General features: G+C 34.8%; 1 protein-coding gene across 2 annotated transcripts; it reads right to left on the reverse strand.

The window, feature by feature from the left end:
- Positions 1-3684: 3684 nt before the first annotated feature.
- LOC148307244 (retinol dehydrogenase 11-like) lies at positions 3685-19003 on the reverse strand. Of its 2 annotated transcripts, XR_015837878.1 has the most exons (8): positions 18729-19003; positions 16526-16689; positions 15383-15513; positions 13230-13428; positions 10948-11133; positions 8573-8682; positions 4432-5173; positions 3685-4354 (listed from the first exon to the last, which is right to left on the reverse strand). XR_015837878.1 is itself a non-coding variant. In XM_088263746.1 (7 exons), exons 2-7 carry the CDS (start codon positions 16662-16664, stop codon positions 4907-4909), a joined length of 1032 nt encoding a protein of 343 aa, XP_088119872.1. In that variant the 5' UTR covers positions 16665-16689; positions 18729-19003; the 3' UTR covers positions 3685-4906. The 2 variants fall into 2 exon arrangements, 1 of the variants encoding a protein (XP_088119872.1); XM_088263746.1 differs by having other exon boundaries at positions 3685-5173.
- Between the last annotated feature and the right edge of the window lie 2050 nt (positions 19004-21053).

Here is a 21053-nt window from a genome sequence, read left to right on the forward strand (position 1 = left end):
ACAAGTTTTTAAAGTTTTAAAATATAATACAATGTATTAAAAATAAATATCAAGCCACTTATTGAAATTTTTACCGTGCAACAGATCTTTTTAGGTAAAACCTAAAGGTTTTTCCTCCATTTGAAAAATATTTAGTATTTTAAAAAAATATTTAAACAATACTTTTTCTTCAAAATGCAAAAACAACACTTTCTGCCCTGTAGCGGGTAAATATTAAGTTAAAAATATGCCCCTTTTGCTGGGATATAGTACATTTTCTGGGCGTTCCGAAAAGATGCACAAATGAAAATTGTCGATTTTTTATTTGTGACGTTCTTGAAAGGAGTAAGCGATGTATGAAGAATATATAAACCAGTGATATATGTATATGTGAGATATCAACAAAATTTATGCACTCAAGTATTATCTATGAGCCAAGTCATGCACATTTGCAGTGCCCGACTGGGTGATGGAGCTCCATAGACAAGTGTACCGCGGACGAACGTGACGTCATCACGCATAGAACGAGACAAACCGTTGAATAGACAGACAGCCAGGAACTTGGTCTCCTCTCGTCATCCAGCCACCACCGGGACGAGGTCTACCTCCAGTTACCATAAGCCGCATAGTGATTTCAAATCAAAATTGTAACGTAGTCAGTGATCCTTCTTTTGTATTAATGTAACGTAGCGATAAGTATTTTCTGTCATTGTTAAATATTGCAGAATAAATTGTGGATCAAGTAAGTAATTATCTATTTTTTTATTATTATTTACACAAATATTTCAATTTCGTACTATTTCTGTGAGCCTAAGCGTATTAATGTAATGTATGTAATGTAATGTAAATAGTATTTTCTGTCATTAAAAAATATTGTAGAATAAATTGTGGATCAAGTAAGTAATTATCTAAATTTTTTATTTTTATTATTTACATATATGTTTCAATTTCATACTATTTCTGTGAGCCTAAGCGGCTCATTATTAGAAATTGGTATTAAATTGTGGTAGAGTGGGTTCGAGCCGAGAAACTCTGATTTAAGAGTCCGCAACACTAACCACGGGACCACAACCCGACTAATTAAATTACAATCCCTTTATAAACGCATCTTCTGAGGAGAAACAAGTGGAGGTTTGGGAGTGCACCATAATCCATGCAATCCATCATTCCCCCCCCACACATTGTTATAAAAACAGAGAAATATATAAAAACGTTTATAACTATACAAATATATTTTTTGTTTGTTCAATGTAGGTTTTCTTCTTATATCTGGTCGTAGTAATTTCGTTTCCACAATTCCCCTGATTGTACTTTCTGATTACCTCTGCATTCAAATTACGTATTTATAATTTCAATCAATTAATCAGTATAAAATTTGTGTATAAATAAAAAATAAAAAATAAAAATAAATAAAATTCCCTTGGGGAAATTTTAGGTTATCGATGCGGCCCGGAGTGCAATTTGGGTTGGCCACACCTGGATTAGACTATTATTTATTTATTTATTTGTTAAATTTGCATATATTTGTAATCTCACAAACATAATTATCATATTACTTCTACCGGAGACTCACCAAGCCACCTCATGTGTCTTGTTGACCCATTCACTACTAAAATCGTTACTTGATAAAGTAGCGATTTTAGCAGTTTTTTTTCGCAGTCTTGATAAAGAAGTGGTAAGCTTCGAAACCGGTAGACATTATAATTAAGTTATAATAAAATATTTGTAAACGACTATACCTATCTGGGACAAGTAATACAACTTGGGTGAAATAACTTCTCAAAAGAAATCAACAGGCGCATACAACTGGGATGGGCAGCATTTGGAAAACTAAAGTACATTTTTAAAGCGAAAATTCCACAATGTCTAAAAACTAAGGCGTTTAACCAATCCATCTTCCCCGTATTAACTTATGGCGCAGAGACGTGGAATCTAACAGCAAGTCTTACTCATAAAATAAAAGTCACCCAGCGTGCTACGGAGAGATCTATGCTCGGAGTGTCGCTAAAAGATAGAATTCGAAACGAGGAAATACGCAGAAGAACTCAAGTAGTGGATGCTACCCAACGAATAGGCACACTCGAGTGGCAATGGGTAGGACATATCTGTTGAAGAGACGACGCTCTATGGGGAAGAAAAGTATTGGAATGGCGCCCAAGAACTGGCAAACGAAGCATCGGCCGACCCCCTACAAGATGGACTGACGATATAAGAAGAATAGCGGGAGTGACCTGGATGCGGAAGGCGGAGGATCCAAGAGGATGGAGACTCATGCGGGAGGCCTACTTTCAACAGTGGACGGACACAGTCTGATGATGATGATGATGATGATGAAAATATTTATAGTGATTTTAAAATATAGTTTAATTAATACATTTTAATTATAAAATGGAAAATCACAAAGTTAGTGCTTCAAATATAAATTATAAAAAAAAAATACATTGAAAAAATCGTCTAAGCTCTCTCCTGTAAAGTAACAGATTTGCAGATAGAGTACTTTATGTAGGGGCCGTCGAAATGATCTTATCTATATAAATCTCCATTTAGATCGAGATTCATAGATTAATCTAATAATGTCAGTATTCATACATTCCTCCTTTGGCTCTGTACGAATTTATTAGAAACTCTTCAATTATTGTCAAAATTTCACCATTTACAACGCCTATAAAGTTCTTATGTTTTTAGTTATATTTTTGTGTATAAAAAAGACACAAGCGCAAAAGCGGCATCGAAATAATTACCATTTTAAACACTATTACACAAACCTCTTTTGACAAAAAACAGTCTCGAGCATAAATTACAATATTTGTACAGCCAACGATAATTTACATAATGTAATTTGTACCCAAAACAATATGCAAATATGACAACATAGAAAAAAGTAATGAATATTGCATATATTATCATATAATTCACATGTCACTCCATGTGTGAGTTTGCGGCAACATCCATAGTTGATTCTTGTTGAGAAATTAATGTTACACATGTGTAAAGTGATCACTTAAACAAGCCTATGACGATTGTAAGCTTTGTAAATGCCCAGATTTACATTTTCTTCTCCATTTACGTTGACATTAAACCAGCCTATGACGATCGTCAGCCCCGTAAATGCCCAGACTTCCATATTCTTCTTCATCTTTGATGAGATGTCAAAAATAATACATTTTATTTGGTGTGTTTCTGCATTTTTGATCTTCTATGAATGTTTCATGTTACATATCGCTCACTCCTTTCAACAACGTCACATTTCAAAAATTGTCCATTTTTATTTGTGCATGTTTTCGGAATGCCCAGAAAATGTACTATATCCCAGCATATTTTTAAACTTTAAAAACGATCTCCTGAAAAATTTCGTTTTTTGATATATGTATGACGTTGTTGAAAGGAGTGAGCGATATGTGGTATTGATGATTTGTGTGGTTTTTTAGCTGAAAAGCCTTTTCTTGTTATTTGTGTGAGTTATTTCTAAAAGCATACAGTTTTTTTTTTACTGTCATGAGTTGTAATGTATCGAATGAAAAGTCTGTCTCCGAACTTATATTATTTTTATATGTGGTTATTTTTGTGTGCAAATTGAATAATATCTAACAGTGTGTCACTCGTACCACCTCGTTCAATGTTCCGCATAATTGAAGCGTTATTTTTTTATCGTAGCTCCGCTATATAAAATCTTGCAAAAACTGAATGGAAATAAAAAACAAAACAAATTGTTATGTTATATAAAATATATTTAAGATAGTACAAGTTTTTTTTTATTATTTTTTTTTATTTAAAATTTACAAAGTTTCTACAATCTTATCATGAATGGGTTTTGGAGGATATTAAAGCACCACACAAAGGATACAGACTGGGAGAGAAAACCATAGGTGTTGTTTGCTATGCGGATGACGCTGTTGTATTCGCCGAGACTGAGGGGCACCTGCAACTACTCTTGTACGCATTCCATCTTGCTAATCAATAATACAACATGACTATATCAGCTACAAAGACTACAAGCATGGTGTTCTCTCGGATCCCGGTGGGATGTAGCGTGACTGTGGATGTCGTCTTAGTGGAACAGGTGGAAAAGTTCCAACATCTGGGTGTGAACCTGTGTGATCAAAAGGATCTGCAATGTGAAGCTATAAATAGCTAGCGTAGCGACACGACCACCGCATACGACGATCACAGTTAACACGCAATGACATGCGCGTGTACACAAAGCACAGCACGCGCGCACCCACACTGAAAAAACGTTTGTGTATTGGTGATTTTATCCCTAACTTTTGCACAAATTATTTATTTCCGTCGCTGCAAATGAATAATTTCACATTGTAATACTTTTGTGTAATACATAATAATATTACGGAGGAATACAAAAATTGTGAGCCCGTGTCTATTGCATTTTATACTGATTTTCTCATTCTGATATTCTCGAAGTGTAGTAAATACATGCCACACAAGCTTAAGTACTCTCTTATGGTAGAGAATGTCCAAAAGAAGTTTCTGAGGTATCTCTACATGAGAGAGTACGGCTATTATCCTTGGTTCTACCCGACCCAGTTTCTCCAGGGTATACTTGGCTACAATAGTTTAGACACTAGAAGGAATGTGTATTTGATTACACATTTTTATTGATTGTTATTTTATCGATAATCCTGAAATTATCCGGAACATTGGTCTGTATGTTCCCGATAGTTACCTAAGACAGCGTCGACATAGATTGTTTCACTTTCCTATACACAGGACCAACCTACCGATGGTTATGCCTGTAGGAGGAGCTACCGCTATGTTGAACAATATCTCATTGGATATTGATCTGTTCCATGTGTCTGAAGGAGTTTTCCGAAGCGGGATTCTTCTACACCTTTAGCAATAGTATTCTTGCTTATTTTCTATTTTTGTTAATGTATACGATTTAAATTTAAGTTTGTAATGTGTATGTTAATTATAAATAAATAAATTGAAAGAGAGGGAGAGGAAGATCCCTACACGATGGACCGATCAAATTAAGGCAGCAGCAGTAGTGTTTCTCGTGGTGTTGTAGTTTGACGGCTTGTTCGCTGAGTTGCCAGAGCTTGGAGGCTCTCTGCCTGTCCTGGGCGATGCGGGAGGTGGCGACGGGTTTGCAGTCCGAGAAGTACTCCCCGGTCACCCTGTCCACTGAACGGGACACGCACAGGAATATCTGGGTCTGTGCGCCTTCCCAAGCGGTCTGAAAATAAACCCAAACATTAATTCCGAAATGCTTTTAACCAACTAATATTATATTAACAATATTAAGCTTCCCTTCCTGGTGATATGTATTTACTACAACTTGACTTTTGTAATGAGAATATCAATATAAAATATAATAGATACTGGCTCACAATTTTTGTATTCCTCTGTAATACTTTTACGTGTTACATAAAAGTATTATGTAATATAAAGTTCACAACCTTTTAAGTATGTTCAAATACTTGTTCAAAAATCTGGACTATCTCCAATTACATGAGCTACTTTCATATTATTTTTTGACATCTCATCATAGATGAAAAAGAATATGGAAATATATATTTATCTATATATATATATATATATATATATATATATATATATATATATATATATATATATATATATATATATATATATATATATATATATATATTTATATATATATATATGTATATATATATATATATATATATATATATATATATATATATATATACTAATATAGGAGTTTCTGCTTAGTAAAAAGCTTTTTTACATCTCACCAATAGATGTCTCTAGTAAAGTTCTAGTGATTCAAGAACAAGGTTTCTAAATTGGTTCATATATATGGAACTTCCAAGAATTTGAGTAGTGTGGTTGTCAATAGTGGGTAGAATTGGTGTATGTTACACGTGTGTAAAGTGATCCCTGACCAGCCTATGACGGTCGTCAGCCCCGTAAATGCCCATACTTCCATATTCTTCTTAATTTTTGATGAGATGTCAAAAAATAATATAATATAAAGTTATTCATTTGCAGCTACGGAAATATCGGGGATAGAATCACCAATACACAAACGTTTCTCCGAGTATGCACGCGTGCCTCACTTGACTAAGAAACTAGTACAAAGTATAAAAATCCTCTAGTACACAACTATGATACTCTTTTTACCCACAATCAAGGGTTGATGGTACCAAGAGTGGAGTGTCGGGTAGTGGTCCCGTGGTTAGTGTCGCGGACTCTCAAGTCAGAGTTCCTCGGTTCAAACCCACTCTACCACAATTTGATACCTATTTCTAATAATGAGCCGCTTAGGCAGATAGAAATAGTATGAAATTGAAATATTTGTGTGAATAACAAAAACACAAATATATCTCTTTTTAAAAAAATAAAAAATAAAATAGTAAATAATATGGAAGTCTTCTTCTTCTTCTAACCCTTATCCGCACCCCAACGGTGCAGAGGGCACTGCATCGTATAGAAGCAGTGTTATCTTGATCGTTTAATACACGAATGAAAGATGACCAGCCTTCCGCTTCAGGTACCAGTCCAGGGTCATATTAAATAAATATTAGACTGAAAAATCACTAATATTTATTTTAACCCTCTTGGGAAATGAACCCGGGACCTCCAGCATGGTAGCCTAGCGCGCTAACCACTACACTATGGAGGCGGACAATATGGAAGTAGAACCCTTCAATACATGAACCTGAGCATTTTAAATTTGTTGCTGGCTGAGATAAGATGGTCACCTAAAATATGGACCGAAGGCAAAATAAAGGAATGGATCAAGAGCTAATATTATAAAAAAAAGTTTTAAAAAAATTGTGTGTATATTATGTTAAATAGATTTTTAAAATATTAAAAACGTAATGACAAAAGAACTCCACCGACAAGACACACAAGGTGACTTGCGGGTGTCTGCAAAAAATATAATAATTATATATTTATAAATGTTTATATTTTTTATGTACAAACAGAATTCTAAAAATAAATTACATATTTTTTTATAATATATTTTTGTCAACTTACGCAACTTATTTAAATTATTTTAAACCTTGAGGTAGAATGTGCATATTAATGATGTTGTACTTTTCTTGGTATATGCAGGTAGTAATTTTTTTTACAAGTCTACACTTGTTTGCGAGTGATTTTGGCACTTACGAACCAAAACAAAATAACATTTTGAGTGTATCCAAATACTTGTTCACAAAATCTGGATTATCTACAATTACAGGAGTTATTTTCATATTATTTTTTGACATCTCATCAAAGATGAAGAAGAATATGGAAGTCTGGGCATTTACGGGGCTGACGACCGTCATAGACTCGTTTAAGTGATCACTTTACACACGTGCAACATTCACCAATTCTACCCATTATTGATAACCACACTACTCAAATTCTTGGAAGTTCTGTATATATAAACCAATTTAGAAACCTTGTACTTGAATCACTAGAACTTCACTAGAGACATCTATTGGTGAGATGTAAAGAAGATTTTTACTAAGCAGAAACTCTTATATTAGTATGTGAGGTCCGAATCCTGGATTATAATCACACACATGAGAAACGCCAGAAAATACCATTTTCATTTTTATTATTAAACCGTATAATTTGACCAGGCAATTTATTTACAACATTTTGAGTGTGTCCAAATACTTGTTCACAAAATCCGGATTATTTCCAATTACAGGAGTTATTTTCATATGATTTTTTGTCAAAAAATAATATGAAAATAACTTCTGTAATTGGAGATAATCCAGATTTTGTGAACAAGTATTTGGACACACTCAAAATGTTGTATATATTATGTTAAATAGATTTTGAAAATATTAAAAACGTAATAACAAAAGAACTCCACCGACAAGACACACAAGGTGACTTGCGGGTGTCTGCAAAAAATATAATAATTATGTATTTATAAATGTTTATATTTTTTATGTACAAACAGAATTCTAAAAAAAAAAAAATATATAATATATTTGTGTCAACTTACGCAACTTATTTAAATTATTTTAAACCTTGAGGTAGAATGTACATATTAATGATGTACTTTTCTTGCCATATGTAGGCAGTAATTTTTTTTGTAATATACATTTTAATAGTAAGGAAGGATAAAAGCATTAAAAATAACAATAATTAACTGAAATTATGGAAAATATCAAAGAAATTATTTGATCCATATGAATTAAATATTACATTTATTTGTTTCATATATTTTATTGCAGATGTCTCGCTGCCAAGAAGCTTTAGTATAGGCCAGGGGTCGGCAGTTTGTAAAGGCATCTTTAACACATGAATATATATATATATGTATATATACATCTTCTTACAGTAACCAAAACATTTATTTTTTAATTCTTTCAGACTCTTTTCATTCTTCATACATTCAGGCATCTCATCATTTCATTCGAACCCTTATCCGCACCCCAATGGTGCTTATAAACGCAGTGCTATCTTGATCGTTAACACATGAAGGAAAGGTGATCAGCCATCCGCTTCAGGTACCAGTCCAGGGTAATTATTTGACTTCCCCTGGGAATCAAACCCGGAACCTCCAGTACCGTAGCCTAGCGTGCTGACCTACGAAGACAGACAAAATATATAATATATAATATAATACAATTTAATTTACCTTGCAAAATAGCCACATTACAAGTTGCCACATCAGATTGAGGTATGAGGGCATATTCCTTCCAAACTCCGTCAATATAACACCCGGATGAAGGCTATTTACCGTCACTCCTGAAAAACACCATATAATTTATAATTCAGCATAAAAACCTATCATAAGGTAAACTAGCAGTACACAATGGAGTCTTGGGTACACCTGTAATGTGTGGAAGTGAAGCATGGAGTTGGCAAAAGAAGGATGAATGTAGACTTATCACAGTTGAAATGCGATCTCTCAGTGCGGCAAAACCGTGTATTATAGATGTTCCAATGGTGATATAAGGAAATAATGCAAGGCTGAGATAAGTATTATGGATAAAACTAAGAATCTCTTGATCCATTCCTTTACTTTGCTTTTGTTCCATATTTTATTTTGACCTCTAACCTCCGTCGGCAACAAATTAAAAATGTTTGGAACGATATATTGCAGTGTTCAACTCCCATGTTTGTTGTTAATTCTTGGGACTATCAAACCTTCATTGTGGGTGAATTGCAACTATTGAGTGTGTCCAAATAAATTATCTGATCAAATTATAAGCTTAATAATAAAAATGAAAATGGTATTTTCTGGCGTTTTTCATGTGTGTGAATATAATCCAGGATTCGGATCTCACATACTAATATAAGAGTTTCTGCTCAATAAAAAAGCTTCTTTACATCTCACCAATAGATGTCTCTAGTGAAGTTCTAGTGATTCAAGAACAAGGTTTTTAAATTGGTTCATATATAAAGAACTTCCAAGAATTTGAGTAGTGTGGTTGTCAATAATGGGTAGAATTGGTGAATGTTACACGTGTGTAAAGTGATCACTTAAACCAGCCTATGACGGTCGTCAGCCCCGTAAATGCCCAGACTTCCATATTCTTCTTCATCTTTGATGAGATGTCAAAAAATAATAGTGGGTAAATTGTATATCATGGTTGTGCACTAGAAGATTTCGATATTTTTGTCTATGGTGGCCATGACTTTCCCAGCAGACTGCATTTGTTTAAACTTCTTCGGCTTAATTGAATAACGCCATTCATCTGATTGCTGCTTGATTTCGGGATAAAGTGAAACACCCACGTTTCGTCGCCTGTAACAATGGAATCCAACAATTCTTCCTTATTGTCTTCACACTGTTGAAGAAACTGCTGGGCACACTCAACACGTTTCTGCTTGTGGTTTTCAGTAAGCATTCGTGGTACCCACCATTCGATAGCCTAATTTTTCAGTTGAAATTTTGTGAATTTGAATCGCAGCAGAATTTTATGACTTGGGGAAACAAAAGTTGGAGCATTGTCTGCAAAAGTGTTTATGCAGAAACTGCGATTATGTAGAAAAATAGAGTTCTAAGCTTTAAAATGATGTATTACGTGGCTTGGGTATAGGTAATAATAACTCGTAATTAGGATGCAATCGGTTTATTCAACAGGTCGCCATGACAGTACAATGACAAGTGTATGTAGTCTTCCCTGCCTCAATCTCATAAGGCATAACGTAAACATTCCCCGCGTACACCCCGCCCTGCCCCTAGCGGGCGCTTGGGGTCATAGTTCATCTTGCTACAAATATTACGCCGTAACAGATGTACATATAATGCTAAGGAAAGCAATAAGCTGTATATTTTTAAAAAATATGGAACCCGCATTAGTTGTTTTTTAATAGGGTATTATCACTGGGGAGGAATATCTAATTGAACATACTCAACCTATAAAGGATTGTGTAAGGCTCGTTTTGTGTTTATAACAGCCGATATAATCAATATTTTCATTCATCATTTTCTTTTGCAAAATTCGCCTTCGTAAAAACGTCGTTTTCGCAAGTTGGTAACGAATGACGTCACAGAAACGAATCCACACTACTACTATTACAGCTCTATAAAGCAGATACAAAAAGGGATACGCCCCATACTACACCCGATGACGTAAAATTTTATGACGTATAGAGGTGTCCCTTTTTCGTTTTATTAAAATACCTAAAGTTTAAACCTTCATATCTCCCTTAGTTCTCTACAGATTTTAATAAGAATGTTACCGATAGTCTCGTGATTTTTCATATTAATTTATTATTTACTTAATTACTTATAACCCTTATCCGCACCCAATGATGCATAGGGCACTGCATCGAATTAACGCAGTGTTATCTTGATCATTACTTACATGAAGGCAAGGCACTCTTGCGCTTCAGGAACCAGTCCAGAGTAATATTAAATAAATATTACAGTGTAAAATCACTAATATTTATTTTCACCCCCCCCTGGGAATCGAACCCGGGACCTCAAGCACGGTAGCTAAACACGCTGACCATTACACCACAGAGAGCCAATAATAACACATCATGAAATTTATCTTTTACCTGTTCTTTTTAGCTTGTCAGCGAGCTCAATGGTGAAATAGATATTGGCCAGCTTGGTGTTGGAGTACATCACGATCGCACTGTTGGTGTTGCTCATATCCAGGTGGTCCAAGTCCAAGTCGGCTCTTTCGTGAGCCAACGCAGACACATTCACAATACGGCTCGGAGCCGACTGCTTTATCTTACCTATAAACAAATTTAATAAAAATATATCCATGAATATTGTGGTAGCCTGGAGGGAAAGAGAGGGAGAGGAAGATCCCCCACACGATGGACCGATCAAATTAAGGCAGCAGCCGGCACCTCGGTGGTTGGAGCGCTACGTGCAGCGCAGTCAAGGGATAACTGGAGAAGAGTCATTGCTTCTGCAAGGGTCACAACCCTCAGCAATGAGGATTAAGACGGAGAAGAAGAAGAATATTGTAAGGTGTTTATTTACAGTACACTTCCGATTTTCCACGATCAATGGTGGAAAAACAATACCGTAAAATCAATTTCCTGGTTGTAAAAAAAACATGAAAAAAATATTATTTATTGATTCGGCATTAACTTTGTGGAATGACATGATTATTTTATTAAAATTAAACACTTGAACATACCACTTTATCGAGTTTTATTTTTATTTACGACTATTTTTAATTTGTTACTAGATTTAATTTAATCTGGAAGACCGAGAAAAACATGGCACAATCAGGTATGCCAAATACTTGAAAGTGGTCAGGTTAGGAGTCGTAACAATCGGCGGGTATGTATGAGGAGATGCATGAACGTGGAAGAGGCGAAGAATGTTTGCAAAGACAGAGTGGTGTGGCGTTCTATTCTCTCTGCCTACCCCTGCGGAGAAGTGGCGTGATGGTTAGTTAGTTAGTTAGGACATAATGAAGCAGAAGATTGAGTGTGTTGGATAGATTTTGTTGTTTTAATTTGTACCAGAAGATGAAACCATCTGTCGTTTTCAAAACTAGTCGTAAATAAAAATAAAACTAGATAAAGTGGTATATTCAAGTGTTTAATTATAATAAAATGAAAAAAATACAAACAAAGAGAAATTTGCCCAGACTACAATGCCCAGATTTCCATATGACTTTATCTGTGTTGAGTTATCAAAAAAATAATGTAATAAATAACTTCTAAATAGAGACAGTCACAGATTTGTGAACAAGTATTTGGACACACTCAAAATGTTATAAATAAAATACAATTTAGTCGACTCTAAAAATTAGTGTTTCATTTTAATATTTAATATATATACAACATTTTGAGTGTGTCCAAATACGTGTTCACAAAATCTGGATTATCTCCAATCACAGGAGTTATTTTCATATTATTTTTTTTGACATCTCATCAAAGATGAAGAAGAATATGGAAGTCTGGGCATTCACGGGGCTGACAACCGTCATATAATAAAATAACTCCTGTAATTGGAGATAATCCAGATTTTGTGAACAAGTATTTGGACACACTCAAAATGTTGTAAATAAATTGTTTGGTCAAATTATAAGCTTAAGTAATAAAAATGAAAATGGTATTTTCTGGCGTTTCTCATGTGTGTGATTGAAATCCAGGATTTGGACCTCACATACTAATATAAGAGTTTCTGCTTAATAAAGAGCTACTTTACATCTCACCAATAGATGTTTCTAGTGAAGTTCTAGTGATTCATAAACAAGGTTTCTAAATTGGTTCATATATATATATAGAACTTCCAAGAATTTGAGTAGTGTGGTTGTCAATAATGGGTAGAATTGGTGAATGTTACACGTGTGTAGTGTGATCACTTAAACCCGGGCTATGACGGTCGTCAGCCCCGTAAATGCCCAGACTTCCATATTCTTCTTCATCTTTAATGAGATGTCAAAAAATAATATTTAATATATAAACTCTACTTATACATGCTTAATTAGTAGTATTTTTTGACATCTTATCAAAGATGAAGAAGAATATGGAAGTCTGGGCATTTACGGGGCTGACGACCGTCATAGGCTGGTTTAAGTGATCACTTTACACACGTGTAACATCCACCAATTCTACCCATTATTGACAACCACACTACTCAAATTCTTGGAAGTTCTATATATATGAACCAATTTAGAACCTTTGTTCTTGAATCACTAGAACTTCACTAGAGACATCTATTGGTGAGATGTAAAGAAGCTTTTTTATTAAGCAGTAGCATGTGTATGTGTACCTTTACACCACTCAGAATAGGTTTGTGGTCATTACATTATCTTCAGTAAAAACCTATAAGTAAAGCCGAGTTTTGGCACAAATCATTATCTCACCAAGTAGGATATTAGTAAGAAGAAATGGCCCAAAATGATTGGACTGCATGTGGACTTCCATTCCGTCATCGGTCATCTTAGACTTCATTCCTCCCGCGCCGGCATTGTTCAGAAGCACATCGATACGGGATTCTTCCGCCAATATTTCTTTGGCGCAATCTCTCACACTTTGTAAAGATGCGAAGTCTACTCTTTTCAGCTAAAATCAAAATGCGTATTGTATTTTTAATAGTACTTCAACACAATTGATTAACCCTCCCTAATAATTTGTAACATCACAAGGATAAATAAAATAACAGATCCCTGATTTTTCTTGAGATCGGTAATTAGTCCGCGCCATAATCATGCTCTATATCTGTCTCACTCTCGACGCTACGCATCGCCAGTGCGTAAGAGTGACACACGATGCGAGCTTTGATTTATTTATGTTACAATCTTATTTGTTTATATTACGATATATTTTAAGAATAATGTGACACACATGTATTATAGAGTACCAAAAAGGCACACTGAATCCCATTGAACGTTTTTGTTTAGGAAAATAAATCGTTTCTTAACTAAATACATGATAAAAGTAATCATTTAAAAAACGGCAAAATACCGCCGCGCACGGGCATCTCTCAAGAACAAAGTTAACGCGGTTAAAAGGTTAACCGGGAAGCAGTTTAAATGGGATGTTAACCCTCCCTTCCCGGTGTTGTGTACCTTGTACACATTGCTTCTAATAACCATAATATCTCTATAAATATAATAAATACAAGGCTAAGATTTTAGGTATTCCTCCATAACATATTTACGCATTGACTTTAAAATAATATTTATAATAAAAGGAATTTATAGGGTACATCGGAAACAAATTTGTGTATAAACAGCGCGTAAAGAGTGTGCGGGAAGCGCGACACTATATTCGCATCTCACTCTTGCATGCTTGCACTGTGTAGGCGCGAGGAGCACAAAGCTCAACGTTCTCAGCCGTGTTTTTTCCTCCGGCTAGCGGCAGTCGGCAGTAGCTCTTGGGCTTGCAACTAGAGTGGACCTATGCTTGTTCCGTGAGCATTGCCAGATGATTTTGAATGTTTTCAGCAAATACATCTAAATTATTATAAATTTTGACTTTATTTATAATTAATTAAGGGGATTAGCTATGAATGTTTGTATTTTTCATATTTAAAATCGCTAATTTTCTATTGTATAGTGACTACCCAATACCGGAACGCGCGATTTTATTTTAGCACCGTAAGGGAAAGGTTATAAGGAACATGAAAAGTGTTTTTAATAACAAAAACACCAGTGTATAAATAAATGCTTATCATTTTACTTCAATCTTCACATGTGACTTCTGCTGCTTTTACTAGTATGTACTAATTTAATAGTACTTAATCACAATTGATTAAGCTTTATTTGTCTTGTGTTACTGGCAACCCTTTTTGCAGTATAACAGCAACTAACTTCATTTAGTTACATATATTTAGTTTTGAATTTACTGTCATAATTTGATCATTCGCGTAACATATTATGATTATGCTTTTATTTACCATTCTGTATTCCAATCTCAGAGGTGGCACTCTTCTACGATTTTGTCTTGGCCAGCTTAAATTCATTCAAATTAAATCCACTTTGTCAGAAATATTAGATAAAATCATGGTTTTCAACCCCTGCTTTCTTGTGTATATAACATTTTATATACACAAAAAGGCAGATATTTTATATGCCCATTTTTTCTAGCCTCCTTGCAGCCTGATAATGTCGGTAAAGATGAAACCAGGTAACTGGTCGGATAAAATAAAAATGGAAAAAACTATTTAATTGTTGTTTTAATATATTAAGTAATAATCTTTTTTATTTTTTTATTTAAATAAATAATCCGCAAAGCCTCTATTAGAGGGATGTCTGCTGGTAAGATAGTAAGGATATGAAAGGCAAATGTGAAAAATACATTACAAACACCCAGACCAGTTGAGAATAAATCGTTCTTGAATTTATTTTGCACTTGGCGGGAATCGAACCCACGACGCCAGTTTCGCAGTCGAGCGCCTACCTAACTACGCCACAGCGCCTGTCTATTAAGTATTTCGCAATGGCGACTCGATTGAATTGACAAATCTTCGTTCTGCAAAAGCGTCACAGGGCTGTAAATTATTTGAAAAACTTACAACAAGATTATCATTCCCAGTTTCCTTGATGATGGCTCTCCTCACTCTCTCCCCCTTCTCCATGTCTCTACACAGCATCACCACCCGAGCTCCTCTCCTGGCAAAGTCTTTAGCCGACTCCAAACCAATGCCTGAAATAAAATAAAAAAGAAATAATTTTTCATTGAAAATGAAAATATAAACTTTTTTTCATTTCATTCGAACCCTTATCCGCACCCCAATGGTGCATAGGGCACTGCGTCATATAAACGCAGTTTTATCTTGATCGTTAACACACGAAGGAAAGGTGATCAGCCCTCCGCTTCAGGTACCAGTCCAGGGTAATTAATTGAATAAATATTAGAGTGAAAAAATCATTTATATTTATTAGACCCCCCTCTGGGAATTGAACCCGGGACCTCCAGAACGGTAGCCGAGCGCACTGACCATTACACTACGGAGGCGGACATCTCTCATCATACATTTAATAAATAATAAAAAGTCTCATAAGGCACTTCACCAATTGTTTGTGGGAAACAGTTGGTAGAGAGCGGGAGACGCTTATAAGCATTCTATTTGCTTACTTTTGGTAGAGCGCGAGAAACGCCAAGAAACATTGTACAGATGGGAATTAGGTAAGCGGTTACTTATGATTAGTATATTGAGGGTCGGGCGGCAGACTGCCAGAGTATAATTAGGGTTGCGGTTGATGAAAAAACCTCTTAAAAAAATGTGTTAGGATTATTTTAGGAAACCCTATAACATGGCAGAGCTCAGAACAAGAAACTAGCAAGTTTTGAAAATAAGTGCCTGAGGAGAATACTGTGCGTAAAGTGGTATGACTTTGTCAGGAATGAGGATGTGAGGAGAAGAACTCAAAAGCCCCTCATACTGAATGTCCTGAAGAGGAGAAGCTGGACATGGTTGAGACATATCCTTAGAATGCCACCTGAGAGCACTAACCCCTCATGTCTCTTCTACCAACCCTGAGGATTCTGGCGCCCCGGAAGGCTGCTGACTACCATGAGATGCCGGACTGACCTGGGAGGAAGCCAAGGAGATGGCGCGTGGCAGAGTGACTTGGGGACGTCTCGTGTTGGCCATATGCTCCACCTAGGGAGCAAACATGGAAAAAGAAGAGAAAGATAACATGGCAACACTCACCCGCACTGGCTCCAGTGACGACGATGGTTTTTCCATCTAGTTTTTCTTTTCCTTTAAAAATTCCTGTTGTAGCCTTCATGTACACTTTGAGTAGCCCTAAGCCACCCACTAAGAATATGAAAAAGGAACTAAGAAACATGTTTTAGTGATATATCTAGAGCCAACTGAAAAAAAAAACAAAAAACAAATATTTTAAATAATGCAATTATTTAAACACTTTTTTCAAGAACGTCATAAATAAAAATCGTCAATTTTTCGGTATGCCCAGAAAATGTACTATATCCCAGCAAAAGAGGCATATTTTTAACTTAATATTTACCCGCTACAGGGCAGAAAGTATTGTTTTTGCATTTTGAAGAAAAGGTATTGTTTAAATTATTTTTTTAAATATACTCTATGTTTTTCAAATGGAGAAAAAACCTTCAGGTTTTACCTAAAAAGATCTGTTGCACAGTAAAAAGTTCAACAAGTGGCTTGATATTGATTTTTAATACATTGTATTATACTTTTAAACTTTAAAAACGTTCTCCTGAAAAATCATGTTTTTTGATTTATGACGTTCTTGAAAGGAGTGGGCGATATGAATCACAGAGTGGACAGAAAAATATCAAAAATTAAATGCAGTGGAACCTCTCATAACGACCAAAAAAAATGTGAAAAAGTTGCTCTCTTAAGGAGCTACATTTCGCATAACGAGTTACAAAGAAAGTGCAAGTAAGCCGGAACTTCCAGTCAAAATAAAAAATGTTTCGCTTTACGAGTAAGATTCTGGAACAAATTATGCTCGTATGAAAGGTTTTTACTGTATATAGACCAGCGGTTCTTAACCATGTTGGAGGTACCGAACCCCCACAGTTTGAAATGCGCGTTCACCGAACCCTTAATTGGAAAAAAATATTGCTAGATTTATATATTCCTTTCAAATAATATACTAGATTATTGGATAAATGAATATATCATACGTCGTATCATTTTTCATGATATTTGATATATTCCTTTCAAATAATATACTAGATCTTTTAGAGAAATTAATATGTCATACGTTGTATCATTTTTCATAACATTGTACAAGTCGGCTGTGTGTTTTGCCCTCTGCCGAACCCGGGAGGCTGACTCACCGAACCCAGGTTAAGAACCACTGATATAGTCACTTCCATTCATTCAACACTGCAATAATATTAATCCAATACAGTGAAACCTCTATCGTTTTTAAAGTGACCTATTAAAATAAACTATTACATAATTACATAAATTCAAAAACAAAAAATATTTATAAAAAATATAAATAAATACAAAAAAAGATCCCACAAAGGCATGGCCTGTGTGTGAGTGTGGCATGGCCTGCGGCAAAACAATGAATGCGGGATTGAGAGGTCAATACGAAAATAGATACCACCGAGTAAAGATACCGTCTTCCCCATCTGCATAACCATTCGTAGGCTAAAATTCCAAGAAGAATACATGTTTCAGATGCAAATGTATTTATTTAAAAAAAAAATACAAACCTGAATAGAATTTAAAAAAATTCTTTTATTTTTTAACTGTTTTATTTTTGTAAGTCAATAGTATATTTTCGGCTTTGCAAATAGTATTTTTTTCAGTAGTATTGAATGTGCGTTGTAGAAAGTTTTCTTTCAAAGAGTGTGCACGCTTCTGGAAATGCAGGTACAGGCAGCGGCTCCTTTTTATCAATACCGACCTATCCTGCTATCGGTTACACAAGCTTTCGATAGTTTCTATCACATACGTTGCCGTTGAATGTAAGAAAATTGGAATTAATGTAAAAAAGACAGACAAATGTATCAAATATGCGGCTTAATTCGAACGATAAATGCAGTAAATGGTGATAGAGAAACGATCGATGGGGTTTAGTTTAGTATGAAATTAAGTAGGGATAGAAGAAATAAACGACACATCCGGGAAAACGATTATTTGAGGAACGATAGAGAGAGGTATCACTGTATAAATTAAACGACTTTTAATGGTGAAATATAACCTCAAAGTGACACTACATCAAACCAATAATTATAATGAAATAAAGGAAGATAGGTTCTACAATTCGATCCAAAATATCGACGAGACTTTATTCAGATATTATGAAGCATTGAAATAATTAGTATAAACTGCAATTAACCAAAAAGTTTTTTTTGTAATGCCGTAAAAATTAAAAATGCAATAACTTATTACAAATTATTGTACCTACCTCAAAAACACGACGCGCTATCTATTTTCGTTTTAGATTATCAGTAAAGCCAGATCAATTTGCACAAAACATATCTTCAAATTACGAAAACGATCAGCAAATAATAAATACTATCCGCCAAGAGTTTCGTAAAAATAAACTGCTAGCGTCAGTCGCCGATTATCAGATTAAAGATTACGAATTACAAGACTATTGATCAAATATTATTTACATATTGATTTTACTATCAATGATACTGAATGATATCGATCAACTGTCAAAAATATTTTGATCTTAGGGATGTGACGCTCGATCATATATCGATGTTTTCGAAATATCGATTTATAAAAGCAAATCATCGATGGGTAGGTATCAATCAGAATTTTCAATGATAAATTCCAAGAATTTATAGTAGGTAACTATAAGGGCTTTTTTTCATGTTAGGGCGTTTGTCCACTACACGGAATTATCGGGAATTTTATCGTCCGGCACGTCAGTTAGCGTTTTAAAACGATGATTGGCTTGGATTGGCTTGTGCTTTTGTCCATCTTTCTTCGGATCGGAGCTCTTGATCGGTGCGTGAACACGTTGCGCATAAATTCGATCACGCTAAACTGTCGTAGTTGCTTTCATTTTTAAAACCGGACTGCCGGACGGTAAAATTCCGTGTAGTGGACAAACGCCCTCAGGGCTTTTTTTCCATGTAACGCGGTGGAACGGCGTTCCGGCACCTTTTTCACGAATATATTCATACAATTAAATTTTCAAAATCAGTTAGTTGAAGCAATGTTTGCGCTTACGTAATTACAATCTATATTTATATATAATTCGTTAAAATGATAATATATGGTAATGAATATTGAAATGATATTTGAATACTTAATATATTTTTTAAGTAAAAAGCTTGACATGAAGTGAGTTCCGGGACCTTTTTTGTTTTTAAAAAAGCCCTGGTGACTATAAGCATAAAGAGAAAATTTACTCATGAGTAGGCATTGGCTTTAAAACTTATAAAGTTGAAGCCTAAGTAGGGCCATGATAAGCGGTGTAGCATTAAACTACCACAGCTGACCATTAAACTACGGAGGCGGACTGCCTAGCCTGATTAAAAACTAATTGAGTATGGATATGCAACTCCAAGTGTATCCTCCCTTTCTTTTCATATAATACACACTATTCCTCGTCCATTTCCTTTTATATAAAGCAATAATGTCCTCCATCCTGAGGTTTTCCATGTATGTCATCTTCATTCCATTAACACATTGACTGCCATGGCAATTTTATAATAATATTATATAACTAAAAACTCTAATCACTGTACATAATTATATACATATAGGCAAAAATCTGTATTCGCAATATTTGTGCATAATGCAAACTATGCCATGTTCTCTCCGATTCCGAAAGTAAAGATTTATTTAATATATTGTTATCCACCTTGAAGTCTGTACTTTCTCAGCATTTCTTCCCCATGTTATAATGGATAAATTTAAACTTTGTGTTTCACTCTCTCTCGCTGCTCGCTGATAGTGTGTGTAGGAGACGTGTATTTACCAGTGCTTACAATTTGATATTTTAGTATTATTTTATGTTTAAGACTTTTTGTTTCTCTATTAGTGTATTCATTAGTGTATTTATATATTAGATACTGTACTATGTTAATGGCTTTAGCCGTTCAATAAATAAAAACATAAATATTTTGTTCATTTATTAATAAATTTTCTGTTCATGTAAGCCAGCATTGATTTTTTGTTTTCTTCCCATGTGCCATCTATCCATATTAGCACTGATATATTAGGAATTTCATCGTAACTGCTCGAATATGGCAAGTAAAAATAGTACAAGATAACTCGTAGTCGGCGTCCCTATCAAAGAGTGCATTCTTCGAGTTATCTCGTAGTTGGCGGTCAATGTGTTTAATATATTCCACTCCTAGCGCCAGACTATTCAACTTGTTTTCATATTACTAATGATGACCTTACCACCGTGTTAATCTGATGTAGTACCATTTTCGGGTACGAATAGGTGTCAGAAAAAAACAACAAAAATTAAAATAATCGATAACATTCAAAATTGTGTATTTTTAAGTATTTTTTTTTTATATTGTAATTTTTTTTTAATTAAAACCTGTATAAACTAGGGATTATTTGGTTGTAGAAGAGAAAGGATAAGGAATGGAGATGAAAAACAGATCACAAACATTCCCATAACCATTGAAAACAAATTTATCTTAGGGTGAAGACTGACCGGAGCATTTTGTAGTAACGTAACGTCGTAACATCGCTCGCGGCAAGCATCAGCGAGCATCCGAAACCATGGATGGAGCACTCGGCTCGCTGTGCTGAC

This window comes from Brachycentrus maculatus, unplaced genomic scaffold, assembly GCF_059751285.1.
Source record: "Brachycentrus maculatus isolate JH-2025_06_01 unplaced genomic scaffold, ASM5975128v1 h1tg000203l, whole genome shotgun sequence".
Lineage (NCBI taxonomy): Eukaryota > Metazoa > Arthropoda > Insecta > Trichoptera > Brachycentridae > Brachycentrus > Brachycentrus maculatus.

Coding starts and splice junctions, on each gene's coding strand:
- LOC148307244 (XM_088263746.1), bottom strand. CDS start 16,664: ATGTTTCTTAGTTCCTTTTTCATATTCTTAGTGGGTGGCTTAGGGCTA. Junction 13,429..15,382: donor CTGGGAATGATAATCTTGTT/GTAAGTTTTTCA, acceptor TTTTGATTTTAG/CTGAAAAGAGTAGACTTCGC. Junction 5,174..8,572: donor TAATGTGGCTATTTTGCAAG/GTAAATTAAATT, acceptor GTTTATTTTCAG/ACCGCTTGGGAAGGCGCACA.